Consider the following 22,923-nt stretch of genomic DNA (forward strand, 5'->3'; position numbering starts at 1 on the left):
AGTGGGGACATGGTGTGTGTTGGTACCTGTGTCTAGTGGGGACATGGTGTGTGTTGGTAGGTACCTGTGTCTAGTGGGGACATGGTGTGTGTTGGTACCTGTGTCTAGTGGGGACGTGGTGTGTGTTGGTACCTGTGTCTAGTGGGGACATGGTGTGTGTTGGTACCTGTGTCTAGTGGGGACATGGTGTGTATTGGTACCTGTGTCTAGTGGGGACATGGTGTGTATTGGTACCTGTGTCTAGTGGGGACGTGGTGTGTGTTGGTACCTGTGTCTAGTGGGGACATGGTGTGTATTGGTACCTGTGTCTAGTGGGGACATGGTGTGTGTTGGTACCTGTGTCTAGTGGGGACATGGTGTGTGTTGGTACCTGTGTCTAGTGGGGACATGGTGTGTGTTGGTAGGTACCTGTGTCTAGTGGGGACATGGTGTGTGTTGGTAGGTACCTGTGTCTAGTGGGGACATGGTGTGTGTTGGTAGGTACCTGTGTCTAGTGGGGACATGGTGTGTGTTGGTACCTGTGTCTAGTGGGGACGTGGTGTGTGTTGGTACCTGTGTCTAGTGGGGACATGGTGTGTGTTGGTACCTGTGTCTAGTGGGGACATGGTGTGTATTGGTACCTGTGTCTAGTGGGGACGTGGTGTGTGTTGGTACCTGTGTCTAGTGGGGACATGGTGTGTATTGGTACCTGTGTCTAGTGGGGACGTGGTGTGTGTTGGTACCTGTGTCTAGTGGGGACATGGTGTGTATTGGTACCTGTGTCTAGTGGGGACGTGGTGTGTGTTGGTACCTGTGTCTAGTGGGGACATGGTGTGTGTTGGTAGGTACCTGTGTCTAGTGGGGACATGGTGTGTGTTGGTAGATACCTGTGTCTAGTGGGGACGTGGTGTGTGTTGGTACCTGTGTCTAGTGGGGACATGGTGTGTGTTGGTACCTGCGTCTAGTGGGGACGTGGTGTGTGTTGGTACCTGTGTCTAGTGGGGACGTGGTGTGTGTTGGTACCTGTGTCTAGTGGGGACATGGTGTGTATTGGTACCTGTGTCTAGTGGGGACATGGTGTGTGTTGGTACCTGTGTCTAGTGGGGACATGGTGTGTGTTGGTACCTGTGTCTAGTGGGGACATGGTGTGTGTTGGTAGGTACCTGTGTCTAGTGGGGACATGGTGTGTGTTGGTAGGTACCTGGGTCTAGTGGGGACATGGTGTGTGTTGGTACCTGTGTCTAGTGGGGACGTGGTGTGTGTTGGTACCTGTGTCTAGTGGGGACATGGTGTGTGTTGGTACCTGTGTCTAGTGGGGACATGGTGTGTATTGGTACCTGTGTCTAGTGGGGACGTGGTGTGTGTTGGTACCTGTGTCTAGTGGGGACATGGTGTGTATTGGTACCTGTGTCTAGTGGGGACGTGGTGTGTGTTGGTACCTGTGTCTAGTGGGGACATGGTGTGTGTTGGTACCTGTGTCTAGTGGGGACATGGTGTGTGTTGGTACCTGTGTCTAGTGGGGACATGGTGTGTGTTGGTACCTGTGTCTAGTGGGGACATGGTGTGTGTTGGTAGGTACCTGTGTCTAGTGGGGACATGGTGTGTGTTGGTAGGTACCTGTGTCTAGTGGGGACATGGTGTGTGTTGGTACCTGTGTCTAGTGGGGACGTGGTGTGTGTTGGTACCTGTGTCTAGTGGGGACATGGTGTGTATTGGTACCTGTGTCTAGTGGGGACATGGTGTGTGTTGGTACCTGTGTCTAGTGGGGACATGGTGTGTGTTGGTACCTGTGTCTAGTGGGGACATGGTGTGTGTTGGTACCTGTGTCTAGTGGGGACGTGGTGTGTGTTGGTAGGTACCTGTGTCTAGTGGGGACATGGTGTGTGTTGGTAGGTACCTGTGTCTAGTGGGGACATGGTGTGTGTTGGTAGGTACCTGTGTCTAGTGGGGACATGGTGTGTGTTGGTACCTGTGTCTAGTGGGGACGTGGTGTGTGTTGGTACCTGTGTCTAGTGGGGACATGGTGTGTGTTGGTACCTGTATCTAGTGGGGACGTGGTGTGTATTGGTACCTGTGTCTAGTGGGGACGTGGTGTGTGTTGGTACCTGTGTCTAGTGGGGACATGGTGTGTATTGGTACCTGTGTCTAGTGGGGAAGTGGTGTGTGTTGGTGCCTGTGTCTAGTGGGGACATGGTGTGTATTGGTACCTGTGTCTAGTGGGGACGTGGTGTGTGTTGGTACCTGTGTCTAGTGGGGACATGGTGTGTGTTGGTAGGTACCTGTGTCTAGTGGGGACATGGTGTGTGTTGGTAGATACATGTGTCTAGTGGGGACGTGGTGTGTGTTGGTACCTGTGTCTAGTGGGGACATGGTGTGTATTGGTACCTGTGTCTAGTGGGGACGTGGTGTGTGTTGGTACCTGTGTCTAGTGGGGACATGGTGTGTGTTGGTAGGTACCTGTGTCTAGTGGGGACATGGTGTGTGTTGGTAGGTACCTGTGTCTAGTGGGGACGTGGTGTGTGTTGGTACCTGTGTCTAGTGGGGACGTGGTGTGTGTTGGTACCTGTGTCTAGTGGGGACGTGGTGTGTGTTGGTACCTGTGTCTAGTGGGGACGTGGTGTGTGTTGGTACCTGTGTCTAGTGGGGACATGGTGTGTGTTGGTACCTGTGTCTAGTGGGGACATGGTGTGTGTTGGTACCTGTGTCTAGTGGGGACGTGGTGTGTATTGGTACCTGTGTCTAGTGGGGACATGGTATGTGTTGGTACCTGTGTCTAGTGGGGACATGGTGTGTGTTGGTACCTGTGTCTAGTGGGGACATGGTGTGTGTTGGTACCTGTGTCTAGTGGGGACGTGGTGTGTGTTGGTAGGTACCTGTGTCTAGTGGGGACATGGTGTGTGTTGGTAGGTACCTGTGTCTAGTGGGGACGTGATGTGTGTTGGTAGGTACCTGTGTCTAGTGGGGACATGGTGTGTGTTGGTACCTGTGTCTAGTGGGGACGTGGTGTGTGTTGGTACCTGTGTCTAGTGGGGACGTGGTGTGTGTTGGTACCTGTGTCTAGTGGGGACGTGGTGTGTGTTGGTACCTGTGTCTAGTGGGGACATGGTGTGTATTGGTACCTGTGTCTAGTGGGGAAGTGGTGTGTGTTGGTGCCTGTGTCTAGTGGGGACATGGTGTGTATTGGTACCTGTGTCTAGTGGGGACATGGTGTGTGTTGGTAGGTACCTGTGTCTAGTGGGGACATGGTGTGTGTTGGTAGGTACCTGTGTCTAGTGGGGACGTGGTGTGTGTTGGTACCTGTGTCTAGTGGGGACGTGGTGTGTGTTGGTACCTGTGTCTAGTGGGGACGTGGTGTGTGTTGGTACCTGTGTCTAGTGGGGACGTGGTGTGTGTTGGTACCTGTGTCTAGTGGGGACATGGTGTGTGTTGGTACCTGTGTCTAGTGGGGACGTGGTGTGTATTGGTACCTGTGTCTAGTGGGGACATGGTATGTGTTGGTACCTGTGTCTAGTGGGGACATGGTGTGTGTTGGTACCTGTGTCTAGTGGGGACATGGTGTGTGTTGGTACCTGTGTCTAGTGGGGACGTGGTGTGTGTTGGTAGGTACCTGTGTCTAGAGTGGGGACATGGTGTGTGTTGGTAGGTACCTGTGTCTAGTGGGGACGTGATGTGTGTTGGTAGGTACCTGTGTCTAGTGGGGACATGGTGTGTGTTGGTACCTGTGTCTAGTGGGGACGTGGTGTGTGTTGGTACCTGTGTCTAGTGGGGACGTGGTGTGTGTTGGTACCTGTGTCTAGTGGGGACGTGGTGTGTGTTGGTACCTGTGTCTAGTGGGGACATGGTGTGTATTGGTACCTGTGTCTAGTGGGGAAGTGGTGTGTGTTGGTGCCTGTGTCTAGTGGGGACATGGTGTGTATTGGTACCTGTGTCTAGTGGGGACGTGGTGTGTGTTGGTACCTGTGTCTAGTGGGGACATGGTGTGTGTTGGTAGGTACCTGTGTCTAGTGGGGACATGGTGTGTGTTGGTAGATACATGTGTCTAGTGGGGCCGTGGTGTGTGTTGGTACCTGTGTCTAGTGGGGACATGGTGTGTGTTGGTACCTGTGTCTAGTGGGGACGTGGTGTGTGTTGGTACCTGTGTCTAGTGGGGACATGGTGTGTGTTGGTACCTGTGTCTAGTGGGGACGTGGTGTGTATTGGTACCTGTGTCTAGTGGGGACGTGGTGTGTGTTGGTAGGTACCTGTGTCTAGAGTGGGGACATGGTGTGTGTTGGTAGGTACCTGTGTCTAGTGGGGACGTGATGTGTGTTGGTAGGTACCTGTGTCTAGTGGGGACATGGTGTGTGTTGGTACCTGTGTCTAGTGGGGACGTGGTGTGTGTTGGTACCTGTGTCTAGTGGGGACGTGGTGTGTGTTGGTACCTGTGTCTAGTGGGGACGTGGTGTGTGTTGGTACCTGTGTCTAGTGGGGACATGGTGTGTATTGGTACCTGTGTCTAGTGGGGAAGTGGTGTGTGTTGGTGCCTGTGTCTAGTGGGGACATGGTGTGTATTGGTACCTGTGTCTAGTGGGGACGTGGTGTGTGTTGGTACCTGTGTCTAGTGGGGACATGGTGTGTGTTGGTAGGTACCTGTGTCTAGTGGGGACATGGTGTGTGTTGGTAGATACATGTGTCTAGTGGGGACGTGGTGTGTGTTGGTACCTGTGTCTAGTGGGGACATGGTGTGTGTTGGTACCTGTGTCTAGTGGGGACGTGGTGTGTGTTGGTACCTGTGTCTAGTGGGGACATGGTGTGTGTTGGTACCTGTGTCTAGTGGGGACGTGGTGTGTATTGGTACCTGTGTCTAGTGGGGACGTGGTGTGTGTTGGTACCTGTGTCTAGTGGGGACATGGTGTGTGTTGGTACCTGTGTCTAGTGGGGACATGGTGTGTGTTGGTACCTGTGTCTAGTGGGGACGTGGTGTGTGTTGGTACCTGTGTCTAGTGGGGACATGGTGTGTATTGGTACCTGTGTCTAGTGGGGACGTGGTGTATGTTGGTACCTGTGTCTAGTGGGGACATGGTGTGTGTTGGTAGGTACCTGTGTCTAGTGGGGACATGGTGTGTGTTGGTACCTGTGTCTAGTGGGGACGTGGTGTGTATTGGTACCTGTGTCTAGTGGGGACGTGGTGTGTGTTGGTACCTGTGTCTAGTGGGGACATGGTGTGTGTTGGTACCTGTGTCTAGTGGGGACATGGTGTGTGTTGGTACCTGTGTCTAGTGGGGACGTGGTGTGTGTTGGTACCTGTGTCTAGTGGGGACATGGTGTGTATTGGTACCTGTGTCTAGTGGGGACGTGGTGTGTGTTGGTACCTGTGTCTAGTGGGGACATGGTGTGTGTTGGTAGGTACCTGTGTCTAGTGGGGACATGGTGTGTGTTGGTAGGTACCTGTGTCTAGTGGGGACGTGGTGTGTGTTGATACCTGTGTCTAGTGGGGACGTGGTGTGTGTTGGTACCTGTGTCTAGTGGGGACGTGGTGTGTGTTGGTACCTGTGTCTAGTGGGGACGTGGTGTGTGTTGGTACCTGTGTCTAGTGGGGACATGGTGTGTGTTGGTACCTGTGTCTAGTGGGGACATGGTGTGTGTTGGTACCTGTGTCTAGTGGGGACGTGGTGTGTATTGGTACCTGTGTCTAGTGGGGACATGGTGTGTATTGGTACCTGTGTCTAGTGGGGAAGTGGTGTGTGTTGGTGCCTGTGTCTAGTGGGGACATGGTGTGTATTGGTACCTGTGTCTAGTGGGGACGTGGTGTGTGTTGGTACCTGTGTCTAGTGGGGACATGGTGTGTGTTGGTAGGTACCTGTGTCTAGTGGGGACATGGTGTGTGTTGGTAGATACATGTGTCTAGTGGGGACGTGGTGTGTGTTGGTACCTGTGTCTAGTGGGGACATGGTGTGTGTTGGTACCTGTGTCTAGTGGGGACGTGGTGTGTGTTGGTACCTGTGTCTAGTGGGGACATGGTGTGTGTTGGTACCTGTGTCTAGTGGGGACGTGGTGTGTATTGGTACCTGTGTCTAGTGGGGACGTGGTGTGTGTTGGTACCTGTGTCTAGTGGGGACATGGTGTGTGTTGGTACCTGTGTCTAGTGGGGACATGGTGTGTGTTGGTACCTGTGTCTAGTGGGGACGTGGTGTGTGTTGGTACCTGTGTCTAGTGGGGACATGGTGTGTATTGGTACCTGTGTCTAGTGGGGACGTGGTGTGTGTTGGTACCTGTGTCTAGTGGGGACATGGTGTGTGTTGGTAGGTACCTGTGTCTAGTGGGGACATGGTGTGTGTTGGTAGGTACCTGTGTCTAGTGGGGACGTGGTGTGTGTTGGTACCTGTGTCTAGTGGGGACGTGGTGTGTGTTGGTACCTGTGTCTAGTGGGGACGTGGTGTGTGTTGGTACCTGTGTCTAGTGGGGACGTGGTGTGTGTTGGTACCTGTGTCTAGTGGGGACATGGTGTGTGTTGGTACCTGTGTCTAGTGGGGACATGGTGTGTGTTGGTACCTGTGTCTAGTGAGGACGTGGTGTGTATTGGTACCTGTGTCTAGTGGGGACATGGTATGTGTTGGTACCTGTGTCTAGTGGGGACATGGTGTGTGTTGGTACCTGTGTCTAGTGGGGACGTGGTGTGTGTTGGTACCTGTGTCTAGTGGGGACATGGTGTGTGTTGGTAGGTACCTGTGTCTAGTGGGGACATGGTGTGTGTTGGTAGATACATGTGTCTAGTGGGGACGTGGTGTGTGTTGGTACCTGTGTCTAGTGGGGACATGGTGTGTATTGGTACCTGTGTCTAGTGGGGACGTGGTGTGTGTTGGTACCTGTGTCTAGTGGGGACATGGTGTGTGTTGGTAGGTACCTGTGTCTAGTGGGGACATGGTGTGTGTTGGTAGGTACCTGTGTCTAGTGGGGACGTGGTGTGTGTTGGTACCTGTGTCTAGTGGGGACGTGGTGTGTGTTGGTACCTGTGTCTAGTGGGGACGTGGTGTGTGTTGGTACCTGTGTCTAGTGGGGACGTGGTGTGTGTTGGTACCTGTGTCTAGTGGGGACATGGTGTGTGTTGGTACCTGTGTCTAGTGGGGACATGGTGTGTGTTGGTACCTGTGTCTAGTGGGGACGTGGTGTGTATTGGTACCTGTGTCTAGTGGGGACATGGTATGTGTTGGTACCTGTGTCTAGTGGGGACATGGTGTGTGTTGGTACCTGTGTCTAGTGGGGACATGGTGTGTGTTGGTACCTGTGTCTAGTGGGGACGTGGTGTGTGTTGGTAGGTACCTGTGTCTAGTGGGGACATGGTGTGTGTTGGTAGGTACCTGTGTCTAGTGGGGACGTGATGTGTGTTGGTAGGTACCTGTGTCTAGTGGGGACATGGTGTGTGTTGGTACCTGTGTCTAGTGGGGACGTGGTGTGTGTTGGTACCTGTGTCTAGTGGGGACGTGGTGTGTGTTGGTACCTGTGTCTAGTGGGGACGTGGTGTGTGTTGGTACCTGTGTCTAGTGGGGACATGGTGTGTATTGGTACCTGTGTCTAGTGGGGAAGTGGTGTGTGTTGGTGCCTGTGTCTAGTGGGGACATGGTGTGTATTGGTACCTGTGTCTAGTGGGGACATGGTGTGTGTTGGTAGGTACCTGTGTCTAGTGGGGACATGGTGTGTGTTGGTAGGTACCTGTGTCTAGTGGGGACGTGGTGTGTGTTGGTACCTGTGTCTAGTGGGGACGTGGTGTGTGTTGGTACCTGTGTCTAGTGGGGACGTGGTGTGTGTTGGTACCTGTGTCTAGTGGGGACGTGGTGTGTGTTGGTACCTGTGTCTAGTGGGGACATGGTGTGTGTTGGTACCTGTGTCTAGTGGGGACATGGTGTGTGTTGGTACCTGTGTCTAGTGGGGACGTGGTGTGTATTGGTACCTGTGTCTAGTGGGGACATGGTATGTGTTGGTACCTGTGTCTAGTGGGGACATGGTGTGTGTTGGTACCTGTGTCTAGTGGGGACATGGTGTGTGTTGGTACCTGTGTCTAGTGGGGACGTGGTGTGTGTTGGTAGGTACCTGTGTCTAGAGTGGGGACATGGTGTGTGTTGGTAGGTACCTGTGTCTAGTGGGGACGTGATGTGTGTTGGTAGGTACCTGTGTCTAGTGGGGACATGGTGTGTGTTGGTACCTGTGTCTAGTGGGGACGTGGTGTGTGTTGGTACCTGTGTCTAGTGGGGACGTGGTGTGTGTTGGTACCTGTGTCTAGTGGGGACGTGGTGTGTGTTGGTACCTGTGTCTAGTGGGGACATGGTGTGTATTGGTACCTGTGTCTAGTGGGGAAGTGGTGTGTGTTGGTGCCTGTGTCTAGTGGGGACATGGTGTGTATTGGTACCTGTGTCTAGTGGGGACGTGGTGTGTGTTGGTACCTGTGTCTAGTGGGGACATGGTGTGTGTTGGTAGGTACCTGTGTCTAGTGGGGACATGGTGTGTGTTGGTAGATACATGTGTCTAGTGGGGACGTGGTGTGTGTTGGTACCTGTGTCTAGTGGGGACATGGTGTGTGTTGGTACCTGTGTCTAGTGGGGACGTGGTGTGTGTTGGTACCTGTGTCTAGTGGGGACATGGTGTGTGTTGGTACCTGTGTCTAGTGGGGACGTGGTGTGTATTGGTACCTGTGTCTAGTGGGGACGTGGTGTGTGTTGGTAGGTACCTGTGTCTAGAGTGGGGACATGGTGTGTGTTGGTAGGTACCTGTGTCTAGTGGGGACGTGATGTGTGTTGGTAGGTACCTGTGTCTAGTGGGGACATGGTGTGTGTTGGTACCTGTGTCTAGTGGGGACGTGGTGTGTGTTGGTACCTGTGTCTAGTGGGGACGTGGTGTGTGTTGGTACCTGTGTCTAGTGGGGACGTGGTGTGTGTTGGTACCTGTGTCTAGTGGGGACATGGTGTGTATTGGTACCTGTGTCTAGTGGGGAAGTGGTGTGTGTTGGTGCCTGTGTCTAGTGGGGACATGGTGTGTATTGGTACCTGTGTCTAGTGGGGACGTGGTGTGTGTTGGTACCTGTGTCTAGTGGGGACATGGTGTGTGTTGGTAGGTACCTGTGTCTAGTGGGGACATGGTGTGTGTTGGTAGATACATGTGTCTAGTGGGGACGTGGTGTGTGTTGGTACCTGTGTCTAGTGGGGACATGGTGTGTGTTGGTACCTGTGTCTAGTGGGGACGTGGTGTGTGTTGGTACCTGTGTCTAGTGGGGACATGGTGTGTGTTGGTACCTGTGTCTAGTGGGGACGTGGTGTGTATTGGTACCTGTGTCTAGTGGGGACGTGGTGTGTGTTGGTACCTGTGTCTAGTGGGGACATGGTGTGTGTTGGTAGGTACCTGTGTCTAGTGGGGACATGGTGTGTGTTGGTACCTGTGTCTAGTGGGGACGTGGTGTGTGTTGGTACCTGTGTCTAGTGGGGACATGGTGTGTATTGGTACCTGTGTCTAGTGGGGACGTGGTGTGTGTTGGTACCTGTGTCTAGTGGGGACATGGTGTGTGTTGGTAGGTACCTGTGTCTAGTGGGGACATGGTGTGTGTTGGTACCTGTGTCTAGTGGGGACGTGGTGTGTATTGGTACCTGTGTCTAGTGGGGACGTGGTGTGTGTTGGTACCTGTGTCTAGTGGGGACATGGTGTGTGTTGGTACCTGTGTCTAGTGGGGACATGGTGTGTGTTGGTACCTGTGTCTAGTGGGGACGTGGTGTGTGTTGGTACCTGTGTCTAGTGGGGACATGGTGTGTATTGGTACCTGTGTCTAGTGGGGACGTGGTGTGTGTTGGTACCTGTGTCTAGTGGGGACATGGTGTGTGTTGGTAGGTACCTGTGTCTAGTGGGGACATGGTGTGTGTTGGTAGGTACCTGTGTCTAGTGGGGACGTGGTGTGTGTTGATACCTGTGTCTAGTGGGGACGTGGTGTGTGTTGGTACCTGTGTCTAGTGGGGACGTGGTGTGTGTTGGTACCTGTGTCTAGTGGGGACGTGGTGTGTGTTGGTACCTGTGTCTAGTGGGGACGTGGTGTGTGTTGGTACCTGTGTCTAGTGGGGACATGGTGTGTGTTGGTACCTGTGTCTAGTGGGGACGTGGTGTGTATTGGTACCTGTGTCTAGTGGGGACATGGTGTGTATTGGTACCTGTGTCTAGTGGGGAAGTGGTGTGTGTTGGTGCCTGTGTCTAGTGGGGACATGGTGTGTATTGGTACCTGTGTCTAGTGGGGACGTGGTGTGTGTTGGTACCTGTGTCTAGTGGGGACATGGTGTGTGTTGGTAGGTACCTGTGTCTAGTGGGGACATGGTGTGTGTTGGTAGATACATGTGTCTAGTGGGGACGTGGTGTGTGTTGGTACCTGTGTCTAGTGGGGACATGGTGTGTGTTGGTACCTGTGTCTAGTGGGGACGTGGTGTGTGTTGGTACCTGTGTCTAGTGGGGACATGGTGTGTGTTGGTACCTGTGTCTAGTGGGGACGTGGTGTGTATTGGTACCTGTGTCTAGTGGGGACATGGTGTGTGTTGGTACCTGTGTCTAGTGGGGACATGGTGTGTGTTGGTACCTGTGTCTAGTGGGGACATGGTGTGTGTTGGTACCTGTGTCTAGTGGGGACGTGGTGTGTGTTGGTACCTGTGTCTAGTGGGGACATGGTGTGTATTGGTACCTGTGTCTAGTGGGGACGTGGTGTGTGTTGGTACCTGTGTCTAGTGGGGACATGGTGTGTGTTGGTAGGTACCTGTGTCTAGTGGGGACATGGTGTGTGTTGGTAGGTACCTGTGTCTAGTGGGGACGTGGTGTGTGTTGGTACCTGTGTCTAGTGGGGACGTGGTGTGTGTTGGTACCTGTGTCTAGTGGGGATGTGGTGTGTGTTGGTACCTGTGTCTAGTGGGGACGTGGTGTGTGTTGGTACCTGTGTCTAGTGGGGACATGGTGTGTGTTGGTACCTGTGTCTAGTGGGGACATGGTGTGTGTTGGTACCTGTGTCTAGTGAGGACGTGGTGTGTATTGGTACCTGTGTCTAGTGGGGCCATGGTATGTGTTGGTACCTGTGTCTAGTGGGGACATGGTGTGTGTTGGTACCTGTGTCTAGTGGGGACATGGTGTGTGTTGGTACCTGTGTCTAGTGGGGACGTGGTGTGTGTTGGTACCTGTGTCTAGTGGGGACGTGGTGTGTGTTGGTACCTGTGTCTAGTGGGGACGTGGTGTGTGTTGGTACCTGTGTCTAGTGGGGACGTGGTGTGTGTGTTGGTACCTGTGTCTAGTGGGGACGTGGTTTGTGTTGGTACCTGTGTCTAGTGGGGACATGGTGTGTGTTGGTACCTGTGTCTAGTGGGGACGTGGTGTGTATTGGTACCTGTGTCTAGTGGGGACATGGTATGTGTTGGTACCTGTGTCTAGTGGGGACATGGTGTGTGTTGGTACCTGTGTCTAGTGGGGACATGGTGTGTGTTGGTACCTGTGTCTAGTGGGGACGTGGTGTGTGTTGGTACCTGTGTCTAGTGGGGACGTGGTGTGTGTTGGTACCTGTGTCTAGTGGGGACATGGTGTGTATTGGTACCTGTGTCTAGTGGGGACATGGTGTGTATTGGTACCTGTGTCTAGTGGGGACATGGTGTGTATTGGTACCTGTGTCTAGTGGGGACATGGTGTGTGTTGGTACCTGTGTCTAGTGGGGACATGGTGTGTGTTGGTACCTGTGTCTAGTGGGGACATGGTGTGTGTTGGTACCTGTGTCTAGTGGGGACATGGTGTGTATTGGTACCTGTGTCTAGTGGGGACGTGGTGTGTGTTGGTACCTGTGTCTAGTGGGGACATGGCAGCCACCCAGTATCCCAGCTGAGGGGCGATGTAGGTTAGGCTGAGCTGGTCTCCCTCCCTCTGGACATAGCCCAGACTGCTCTTCAACCAGGCCCCTACAAACAAACACAGAGAGAGTTAGAGATATACTCTTCAACCACAGTAAATTAGTGTAAAGCTTTTGGCCTCCTCACTGTGCTGCTGCAGTTCTCCAGCCAACCACTGTGAGGCAGCAGATGCACAGTGACACAGTCATAACTCACACTGGCCAGGAGCCATATGAGCTAGAATCATCATAACATAGTCAGACACAGTCATTGTGTAAGATGATGTAACACGACCTGGACAACGATCTAATGTCAGTTGTTTATTTCGTCACCATTGGTATGATAAGGATTTGTGGTATGTAGGCTGATCCAAGATCTGTGTATGAGAGGGGCTATGACAGTGCAGTAGTGGTCTCTGCAGGGGATTCTCTGTCTATTATAGATGCTCTGATGCAACCCAATTAGAAGGGAAGAACTAATGTACAGGGAGGGGGAGAGAGAAACAAGAGAAGGAGAGAAATGCCTGTGACTCAGCATCTTTATGAAACGCTTCGCCTCCCTCACACACACAGTTGTCATCGATCCCCATGGACCAAGCACAGCTAAGCACAGAAACAGCCCAACCCAGCACAGCCCTGTCCTCTTGAGGAGTCAACTCTCACTGGATAACCTTTTACATCAGTGTATTGTATCCTGGGCTGTAAGGCATCACACACACACATATATATACACACACACACAAACACACGCAAGCATGCACACAGAGTCAATACTGGTCACCTTTACATTAGTACTAGTCCTTTGTGAGAGTTTGTAGGAACGTCATCATGAATTGTGTTCAGATGTGAACTGGATGGTATTGACATCATTAAATCAAATCAAATCAAATCAAATTTATTTGTCACATACACATGGTTAGCAGATGTTAATGCGAGTGTAGCGAAATGCTTGTGCTTCTAGTTCCGACAATGCAGTAATAACGAACAAGTAATCTAACTAACAATTCCAAAAAAAACTACTGTCTTATACACAGTGTAAGGGGATAAAGAATATGTACATAAGGATATATGAATGAGTGATGGTACAGAGCAGCATAGGCAAGATACAGTAGATGATATCGAGTACAGTATATACATATGAGATGAGTATGTAAACCAAGTGGCATAGTTAAAGTGGCTAGTGATACATGTATTACATAAGGATGCAGTCGATGATATAGAGTACAGTATCTACGTATGCATATGAGATGAATAATGTAGGGTAAGTAACATTATATAAGGTAGCATTGTTTAAAGTGGCTAGTGATATATTTACATCATTTCCCATCAATTCCCATGATTAAAGTGGCTGGAGTAGAGTCAGTGGCATTGACAGTGTGTTGGCAGTAGCCACTCAATGTTAGTGGTGGCTGTTTAACAGTCTGATGGCCTTGAGATAGAAGCTGTTTTTCAGTCTCTCGGTCCCAGCTTTGATGCACCTGTACTGACCTCGCCTTCTGGATGACAGCGGGGTGAACAGGCAGTGGCTCGGGTGGTTGATGTCCTTGATGATCTTTATGGCCTTCCTGTAGCATCGGGTGGTGTAGGTGTCCTGGAGGGCAGGTAGTTTGCCCCCGGTGATGCGTTGTGCAGACCTCACTACCCTCTGGAGAGCCTTACGGTTGAGGGCGGTGCAGTTGCCATAGCAGGCGGTGATACAGCCCGCCAGGATGCTCTCGATTGTGCATCTGTAGAAGTTTGTGAGTGCTTTTGGTGACAAGCCGAATTTCTTCAGCCTCCTGAGGTTGAAGAGGCGCTGCTGCGCCTTCTTCACGATGCTGTCTGTGTGAGTGGACCAATTCAATTTGTCTGTGATGTGTATGCCGAGGAACTTAAAACTTGCTACCCTCTCCACTACTGTTCCATCGATGTGGATGGGGGGGGTGTTCCCTCTGCTGTTTCCTGAAGTCCACAATCATCTCCTTAGTTTTGTTGACGTTGAGTGTGAGGTTATTTTCCTGACACCACACTCCGAGGGCCCTCACCTCCTCCCTGTAGGCCGTCTCGTCGTTGTTGGTAATCAAGCCTACCACTGTTGTGTCGTCCGCAAACTTGATGATTGAGTTGGAGGCGTGCGTGGCCACGCAGTCGTGGGTGAACAGGGAGTACAGGAGAGGGCTCAGAACGCACCCTTGTGGGGCCCCAGTGTTGAGGATCAGCGGGGAGGAGATGTTGTTGCCTACCCTCACCACCTCTCTGTAATGTATTGACATCATTAACTCCTCTCTGTAATGTATTGGCATCATTAACTCCTCTCTGTAATGTATTGGCATCATTAACTCCTCTCTGTAATGTATTGACATCATTAACTCCTCTCTGTAATGTATTGACATCATTAACTCCTCTCTGTAATGTATTGAGTCTGGATGGTAATTACATAATTAACTCCTCTCAAATGTATTGACATCATTAACTCCTCTCTGTAATGTATTGACATCATTAACTCCTCTCTATAATGTATTGACATAATTAACTCCTCTCAAATGTATTGACATCATTAACTCCTCTCTGTAAGGTATTGGCATCATTAACTCCTCTCTGTAATGTATTGTCATCATTAACTCCTCTCAAATGTATTGACATCATTAACTCCTCTCTGTAAGGTATTGGCATCATTAACTCCTCTCTGTAATGTATTGACATCATTAACTCTTCTCTGTAAGGTATTGGCATCATTAACTCCTCTCTGTAATGTATTGTCATCATTTACTCCTCTCTGTAATGTATTGACATCATTAACTCCTCTCTGTAATGTATTGTCATCATTTACTCCTCTCTGTAATGTATTGACATCATTAACTCCTCTCTATAATGTATTGACATAATTAACTCCTCTCTGTAATGTATTGACATCATTAACTCCTCTCTATAATGTATTGACATAATTAACTCCTCTCTGTAATGTATTGACATAATTAACTCTTCTCTGTAATGTATTGTCATCATTAACTCCTCTCTGTAAGGTATTGACATCATTAACTCCTCTCTGTAATGTATTGACATAATTAACTCCTCTCTGTAATGTATTGTCATCATTAACTCCTCTCTGTAAGGTATTGACATCATTAACTCCTCTCTGTAATGTATTGACATCATTAACTCCTCTCTGTAAGGTATTGGCATCATTAACTCCTCTCTGTAATGTATTGACATCATTAACTTCTCTCTGTAAGGTATTGGCATCATTAACTCCTCTCTGTAATGTATTGTCATCATTTACTCCTCTCTGTAATGTATTGACATCATTAACTCCTCTCTGTAATGTATTGTCATCATTTACTCCTCTCTGTAATGTATTGACATCATTAACTCCTCTCTATAATGTATTGACATAATTAACTCCTCTCTGTAATGTATTGACATCATTAACTCCTCTCTATAATGTATTGACATAATTAACTCCTCTCTGTAATGTATTGACATCATTAACTCCTCTCTGTAATGTATTGACATAATTAACTCCTCTCTGTAATGTATTGTCATCATTAACTCCTCTCTGTAAGGTATTGACATCATTAACTCCTCTCTGTAATGTATTGACATCATTAACTCCTCTCTGTAATGTATTGACATCATTAACTCCTCTCTGTAATGTATTGTCATCATTAACTCCTCTCTGTAATGTATTGACATCATTAACTCCTCTCTGTAATGTATTGTCATCATTAACTCCTCTCTGTAATGTATTGACATCATTAACTCCTCTCTATAATGTATTGACATAATTAACTCCTCTCTGTAATGTATTGACATCATTAACTCCTCTCTGTAATGTATTGACATAATTAACTCCTCTCTGTAATGTATTGTCATCATTAACTCCTCTCTGTAAGGTATTGACATCATTAACTCCTCTCTATAATGTATTGACATAATTAACTCCTCTCTGTAATGTATTGTCATCATTAACTCCTCTCTGTAAGGTATTGACATCATTAACTCCTCTCTATAATGTATTGACATAATTAACTCCTCTCTGTAATGTATTGTCATCATTAACTCCTCTCTGTAAGGTATTGGCATCATTAACTCCTCTCTGTAATGTATTGACATCATTAACTCCTCTCTCTAATGTATTGACATCATTAACTCCTCTCTGTAATGTATTGACATCATTAACTCCTCTCTGTAAGGTATTGTCATCATTAACTCCTCTCTGTAATGTATTGACATCATTAACTCCTCTCTGTAATGTATTGACATCATTAACTCCTCTCTCTAATGTATTGACATCATTAACTCCTCTCTGTAATGTATTGACACCATTAAGTCCTCTCTGTAATGCATTGACACCATTAACTCCTCTCTGTAATGTTTTGACACCATTAACTCCTCTCTGTAATGTATTGAGTCTGGATGGTAGTTACATCATTAACTGGATGGTATTTACATCATAAACACACAGAGGTAAACCAGCTCCTTTCTAACAGTATGTGACATCATTCAGCTCAGTACTCCACAACATCACAGAGCAAAATACATGCTGTCAGTTAAACTAGCAGAACAGGTTTCACCAAGTCTGTGTGTGTCTTTTGCTCAAGTGTCTGTGTGTCTGTGTGAGAATTGGTGTGTGTGCTCAAGCATCTGTGTGTCTGTGTGCTCAAGATTCTGTGTGTCTGTGTGAGAGTTAGTGTGCGTGTGCTCAAGCATCTGTATGTCTGTGTGTGTGTGTGTGTGTGTGTGTGTGTGTGTGTGTGTGTGTGTGTGAGTTGGTGTGTGTATGCGTCTGTGAGAGTTGGTGTGTGTGTGTGAGAATTGGTGTGTGTGCGTGTGTGAGAGTTGGTGTGTGTTATCCCCTCTCCATGTGCAAGCCTAGACAACAACACACTCCCTCCGAACATTGGCTTCTTTGTGTGGAGGAAGAATGATCAGGCAGAAATATTTCTGGAGAAATCTCAATCTCTCTCTCTCTCGCACACTTACACACACACACACTCTCTAACTGGTCACTGGAGAAACTCAATTAAAGCCCCGGGTCTGTTAGGTTTGTTATTTGGGGGTTGCTAGGGAAACGGTGGACTAAAACACAGAGGACCAGAGGTGGGTGTTTCTGGGAAATATTTACCATACAGTGTGTGTGTGTTGACACAAGGCTACATACCCTCTGGTTATAAGGCATCCTGGGAACAGTGGCTTTCAATGTCAATCATGTAAAGGGTCACCCAGTGAGAGAGTTGACTCCTCAGGAGAACATGGCTGTGCTGGGTTCGGTACAGTACTGTGTGTGATTGTTTACACCCAATGTGTATATCTGTCTGTGTGTGTCTGTGTCTGTGTGTGTGTGCATATCTGTGTGTGTGTGTGTGTGTGTATATCTGTGTGTGTGTGTGTGTGTGTGTGTGTGAGTGAGTGAGTGAGTGAGTGAGTGAGTGAGTGAGTGAGTGAGTGAGTGAGTGAGTGTGTGTGTGTGTGTGTGTGTGTATGTATATCTGTCTGTGTGTGTGTGTGTGTGTGTGTGTGTATGTATATATACAGTGGGGCAAAAAAGTATTTAGTCAGCCACCAATTGTGCAAGTTCTCCCACTTAAAAAGATGAGAGGCCTGTAATTTTCATCATAGGTACACTTCAACTATGACAGACAAAATGAGAAAAAAAATCCAGAAAATCACATTGTATGATTTTTTTATTAATTTATTTGCAAATTATGGTGGAAAATAAGTATTTGGTCAATAACAAAAGTTTATCTCAATACTTTGTTATATACCCTTTGTTGGCAATAACAGAGGTCAAACGTTTTCTGTAAGTCTTCACAAGGTTTTCACACACTGTTGCTGGTATTTTGGCCCATTCCTCCATGCAGATCTCCTCTAGAGAAGTGATGTTTTGGGGCTGTTGCTGGGCAACACGGACTTTCAACTCCCTCCAAAGATTTTCTATGGGGTTGAGATCTGGAGACTGGCTAGGCCACTCCAGGACCTCCAGGACCTCCTTCGTTGCCCGGGCGGTGTGTTTGGGATCATTGTCATGCTGAAAGACCCAGCCACATTTCGTCTTCAATGCCCTTGCTGATGGAAGGAGGTTTTCACTCAAAATCTCACGATACAGTGCCTTGCGAAAGTATTCGGCCCCCTTGAACTTTGCGACCTTTTGCCACATTTCAGGCTTCAAACAAGATATAAAACTGTATTTTTTTGTGAAGAATCAACAACAAGTGGGACACAATCATGAAGTGGAACGACATTTATTGGATATTTCAAACTTTTTTAACAAATCAAAAACTGAAAAATTGTCAGTGCAAGATTATTCAGCCCCTTTACTTTCAGTGCAGCAAACTCTCTCCAGAAGTTCAGTGAGGATCTCTGAATGATCCAATGTTGACCTAAATGACTAATGATGATAAATACAATCCACCTGTGTGTAATCAAGTCTCCGTATAAATGCACCTGCACTGTGATAGTCTCAGAGGTCCGTTAAAAGCGCAGAGAGCATCATGAAGAACAAGGAACACACCAGGCAGGTCCGAGATACTGTTATGAAGAAGTTTAAAGCCGGATTTGGATACAAAAATATTTCCCAAGCTTTAAACATCCCAAGGAGCACCGTGCAAGCGATAATATTGAAATGGAAGGAGTATCAGACCACTGCAAATCTACCAAGACCTGGCCGTCCCTCTAAACTTTCAGCTCATACAAGGAGAAGACTGATCAGAGATGCAGCCAAGAGGCCCATGATCACTCTGGATGAACTGCAGAGATCTACAGCTGAGGTGGGAGACTCTGTCCATAGGACAACAATCAGTCGTATATTGCACAAATCTGGCCTTTATGGAAGAGTGGCAAGAAGAAAGCCATTTCTTAAAGATATCCATAAAAAGTGTTGTTTAAAGTTTGCCAAAAGCCACCTGGGAGACACACCAAACATGTGGAAGAAGGTGCTCTGGTCAGATGAAACACAGCTCATCACCCTGACCACACCATCCCCACTGTCAAACATGGTGGTGGCAGCATCATGGTTTGGGCCTGCTTTTCTTCAGCAGGGACAGGGAAGATGGTTAAAATTGATGGGAAGATGGATGGAGCCAAATACAGGACCATTCTGGAAGAAAACCTGATGGAGTCTGCAAAAGACCTGAGACTGGGACGGAGATTTGTCTTCCAACAAGACAATGATCCAAAACATAAAGCAAAATCTACAATGGAATGGTTCAAAAATAAACATATCCAGGTGTTAGAATGGCCAAGTCAAAGTTCAGACCTGAATCCAATCGAGAATCTGTGGAAAGAACTGAAAACTGCTGTTCACAAATGCTCTCCATCCAACCTCACTGAGCTCGAGCTGTTTTGCAAGGAGGAATGGGAAAAAATTTCAGTCTCTCGATGTGCAAAACTGATAGAGACTTACAGCTGTAATCGCAGCAAAAGGTGGCGCTACAAAGTATTAACTTAAAGGGGGCTGAATAATTTTGCACGAGCAATTTTTCAGTTTTTGATTTGTTAAAAAAGTTTGAAATATCCAATAAATGTCGTTCCACTTCATGATTGTGTCCCACTTGTTGTTGATTCTTCACAAAAAAATACAGTTTTATATCTTTATGTTTGAAGCCTGAAATGTGGCAAAAGGTCGCAAAGTTGAAGGGGGCCGAATACTTTCGCAAGGCACTGTACATGGCCCCATTCATTCTTTCCTTTACACGGATCAGTAGTCCTGGTCCCTTTGCAGAAAACAGCCCCAAAGAATGATGTTTCCACCCCCATGCTTCACAGTAGGTATGGTGTTCTTTGGATGCAACTCAGCATTCTTTGTCCTCCAAACACGACGAGTTGAGTTTTTACCAAAAAGTCATATTTTGGTTTCATCTGACCATATGACATTCTCCCAATCTTCTTCTGGATCATCCAAATGCTCTCTAGCAAACTTCAGACGGGCCTGGACATGTACTGGCTTAAGCAGTGGGACACGTCTGGAACAGCAGGATTTGAGTCCCTGGCGGCGTAGTGTGTTACTGATGGTAGGCTTTGTTACTTTGGTCCCAGCTCTCTGCAGGTCATTCACTAGGTTCCCCCGTGTGGTTCGATTTTTGCTTACCGTTCTAGTGATCATTTTGACCCCACGGGGTGAGATCTTGCGTGGAGCCCCAGATCGAGGGAGATTATCAGTGGTCTTGTATGTCTTCCATTTCCTAATATTTGCTCCCACAGTTGATTTCTTCAAGCCAAGCTGCTTACCTATTGCAGATTCAGTCTTCCCAGCCTGGTGCAGGTCTACAATTTGATTTCTGTTATCCTTTGACAGCTCTTTGGTCTTGGCCATAGTGGAGTTTGGAGTGTGACTGTTTGAGGTTGTGGACAGGTGTCTTTTATACTGATAACAAGTTCAAACTGGTGCCATTAATACAGGTAACGAGTGGAGCACAGAGGAGCCTCTTAAAGAAGAAGTTACAGGTCTGTGAGAGACAGAAATCTTGCTTGTTTGTAGGTGACCAAATACATATTTTCCACCATAATTTGCAAATAAATTCATTAAAAATCCTACAATGTGATTTTCTGGATTTTTTTTCTCTTCATTTTGTCTGTCATAGTTGAAGTGTACCTATGATAAATTACAGGTCTCTCTCATCTTTTTAAGTGGGAGAACTTGCACAATTGGTGGCTGACTAAATACTTTTTTGCCCCACTGTATCTGTCTGTGTGTGTGTGTGCTCCTGTAGCCCCCGTCCTAATCAGCTCGTTGGGCTAGTGAATGGTCTCCTTCAGCAACAGTAAGTCACGACTGGACCTTCATATCACAGGACGTCCTTGGTAGTGTACCTCAGCTGGTTCAAGCACTACTCTGGCTACCCTCCTAAATCACTCCACTGCTGTCTGAGTCAATGATCTACGGCTGACTACACCTCTACTGATCTGGGGAGGGATTTCCAAACAGGTTAGGCTACATTTCCTAACCAATCTTGTGATGTGGATGTAATCAGGAACAAGAAGTATTGTGTTTTAATACGGTGCATTACGTCCAATAATATGGTAGATAATCTTTTATAAAGTTCTCAATTATTCCATTCATAACTCTGCCACACTGTAATCTCCCGTCTCACTGTACAGTGTGTGTGTGTGTGTGTTGCACTCTGGTACGGTTTTTCCCCCCAGTTCCTTTAAAAAAAAGTATGTAGTGATGCATTTCCCAGCTTGACTGAGATACACACATCCCATCAGCTTTCAGGAAACATAGATCCCACTGATGAAGGATGCAGAAGGGTAGACACACACAACACGTACCTTACCCTACTGATTAGAGGTTCCGAGGGGAGGAATTCTGGACCCAAACACAGGAAATCTGCTCCCCGCTCAGAAAAACTGAAAAGCTGTGTGTGTGTGTGTGTGTGTGTGTGTATGTACTCACCTAGACTGGGATCGAATCTCCAGGCTGGGATGTGTTGGTTCTCCTTCAGGCCGCTATTGGCCGGTAGAGAGATGGAGATGCTGATTGGGCCATTCACCTGGAGCTCCACCCCCTCGCTGGCCAATAGGTGGACAGAGATGGCCGCCACTGGAGTCAGCTCAAACCTACGCTCACTTCCTGTTAGAGGAGAAGAGGAGAGCCAAAAGAGAGGAGTAGTGAGGGTCGAAGAGACGGAGGAGAGGTGTAGTGAGAGGGAGAGAGGAGAGGTGTAGGGAGAGGAGAAGTGTAGTGAGAGGGAGAGGAGAAGTGTAGTGAGAGGGAGAGAGGAGAGGTGTAGTGAGAGGGAGAAAGGAGAGGTGTAGTGAGAGGGAAAGAGAGAGAGGAGAAGTGTAGTGAGAGGGAGAGAGGAGAGGTGTAGTGAGAGGGAGAGAGAGAGAGGTGTAGTGAGAGGGAGGGAGAGAGAGGAGAGGTGTAGTGAGAGGGAGGGAGAGAGAGGAGAGGTGTAGTGAGAGGGAGAGGTGTAGTGAGAGGGAGGGAGAGAGAGGAGAGGTGTAGTGAGAGGGAGGGAGAGAGAGGAGAGGTGTAGTGAGAGGGAGAGAGAGAGAGGAGAGGTGTAGTGAGAGGGAGAGAGAGAGAGATGAGAGGTGTAGTGAGAGGGAGGGAGAGAGAGAGAGGTATAGTGAGAGAGAGAGAGAGAGAGAGAGGAGTAGTGAGAGAGAGGGAGGAGAGGAGCAGTGAGAGGAGATTAGAAGAAGAGGAGAAGAAGCAGGGAGAGAGAGAAAGCGAGAGGAGAGTGTCTGCTAAATGATACAAATGTAAAATGGACACACACACAGGTTGTTTGAGAGCACAGGGGTTATATTGTGTTAAAGGGGGCTCTTCTGGGTAGTGTATCTTTGATGGCACCTCTTACATAGAGCTGTACCTCACCCCTCAACCGTACCTTATTCACATCCACCCCTACCTTCACCCCTAATCTCCTCAACCCTCCCTGCCTTCACCCCCCCCACCCTCCACCACATCCCTACCTTACCCCTGCCTTCACCCCACCCCTCCCACCTACCTTCACCCCTACTTTCACCACACCCCCCTCACCTCACCCCCCCCCCACCCACCCGTCTCCCTCCCTTGACCCCACCTGCCCACCCACCCATCTGTCCCTTCACCCCACATCTCCACATCTCCACCCACTTACCCCTCATCCATCCCTTCACCACACACTCCCCACAAGCCCCTCATGTCTTCTATCTTACCCACCCCTCATCCCCCACCCACCCTTCATCTCTTCCATCCCTCCCACTCTTCATCCCACTCCTCCCTTCACCCCATCCACCCCTCATCCATATGTCAAATACTTTCAAATAATGTATTTAGTTTGTCAGATACAACGGCACCAATGGAATGGTACCAAGAGTGTATTCCACCTAAGTCTGGTCCCAGTCCCAGTGGAGGTACCTGTTCCGTTGCCCCCCAGGCCCTGTAGGTAGGGGAAGTGCTGGATGTGGCTGGGGTTATTGGCCACAGTCAGCAGGGCAGTGAGATTGCTGTAGGACGAGTTGGTTGGGAGACTCAGGGCTCGACGCTGGAACTGAACCCAGGACTGACCCCTCGATCCTGGGGAGGAAAGAGGGGGGGGTCAGGAACCACTCACACACTTAGAACCAGTGTTCCTTAGTGTCCATCTCCCCTGTAACCCTTGTAGCTCGTCAGA

General features: G+C 48.8%; 1 protein-coding gene across 1 annotated transcript in view; it reads right to left on the bottom strand.

The window, feature by feature from the left end:
* Nucleotides 1-22,923, bottom strand: part of LOC109900375 (protein FAM171A1) — a 60,469-nt gene that overhangs the window by 9,091 nt on the left and 28,455 nt on the right. The window contains exons 4-6 of the mRNA XM_031787507.1: nt 22,668-22,826; nt 21,213-21,389; nt 11,793-11,909 (exon numbers count right to left, since the gene is read on the bottom strand). Coding sequence (XP_031643367.1) covers nt 11,793-11,909; nt 21,213-21,389; nt 22,668-22,826 — 453 coding nt within the window. The remainder of the gene's footprint in view (nt 1-11,792; nt 11,910-21,212; nt 21,390-22,667; nt 22,827-22,923) is intronic.

The sequence above is a fragment of the Oncorhynchus kisutch genome, linkage group LG13, assembly GCF_002021735.2.
Source record: "Oncorhynchus kisutch isolate 150728-3 linkage group LG13, Okis_V2, whole genome shotgun sequence".
NCBI lineage: Eukaryota > Metazoa > Chordata > Actinopteri > Salmoniformes > Salmonidae > Oncorhynchus > Oncorhynchus kisutch.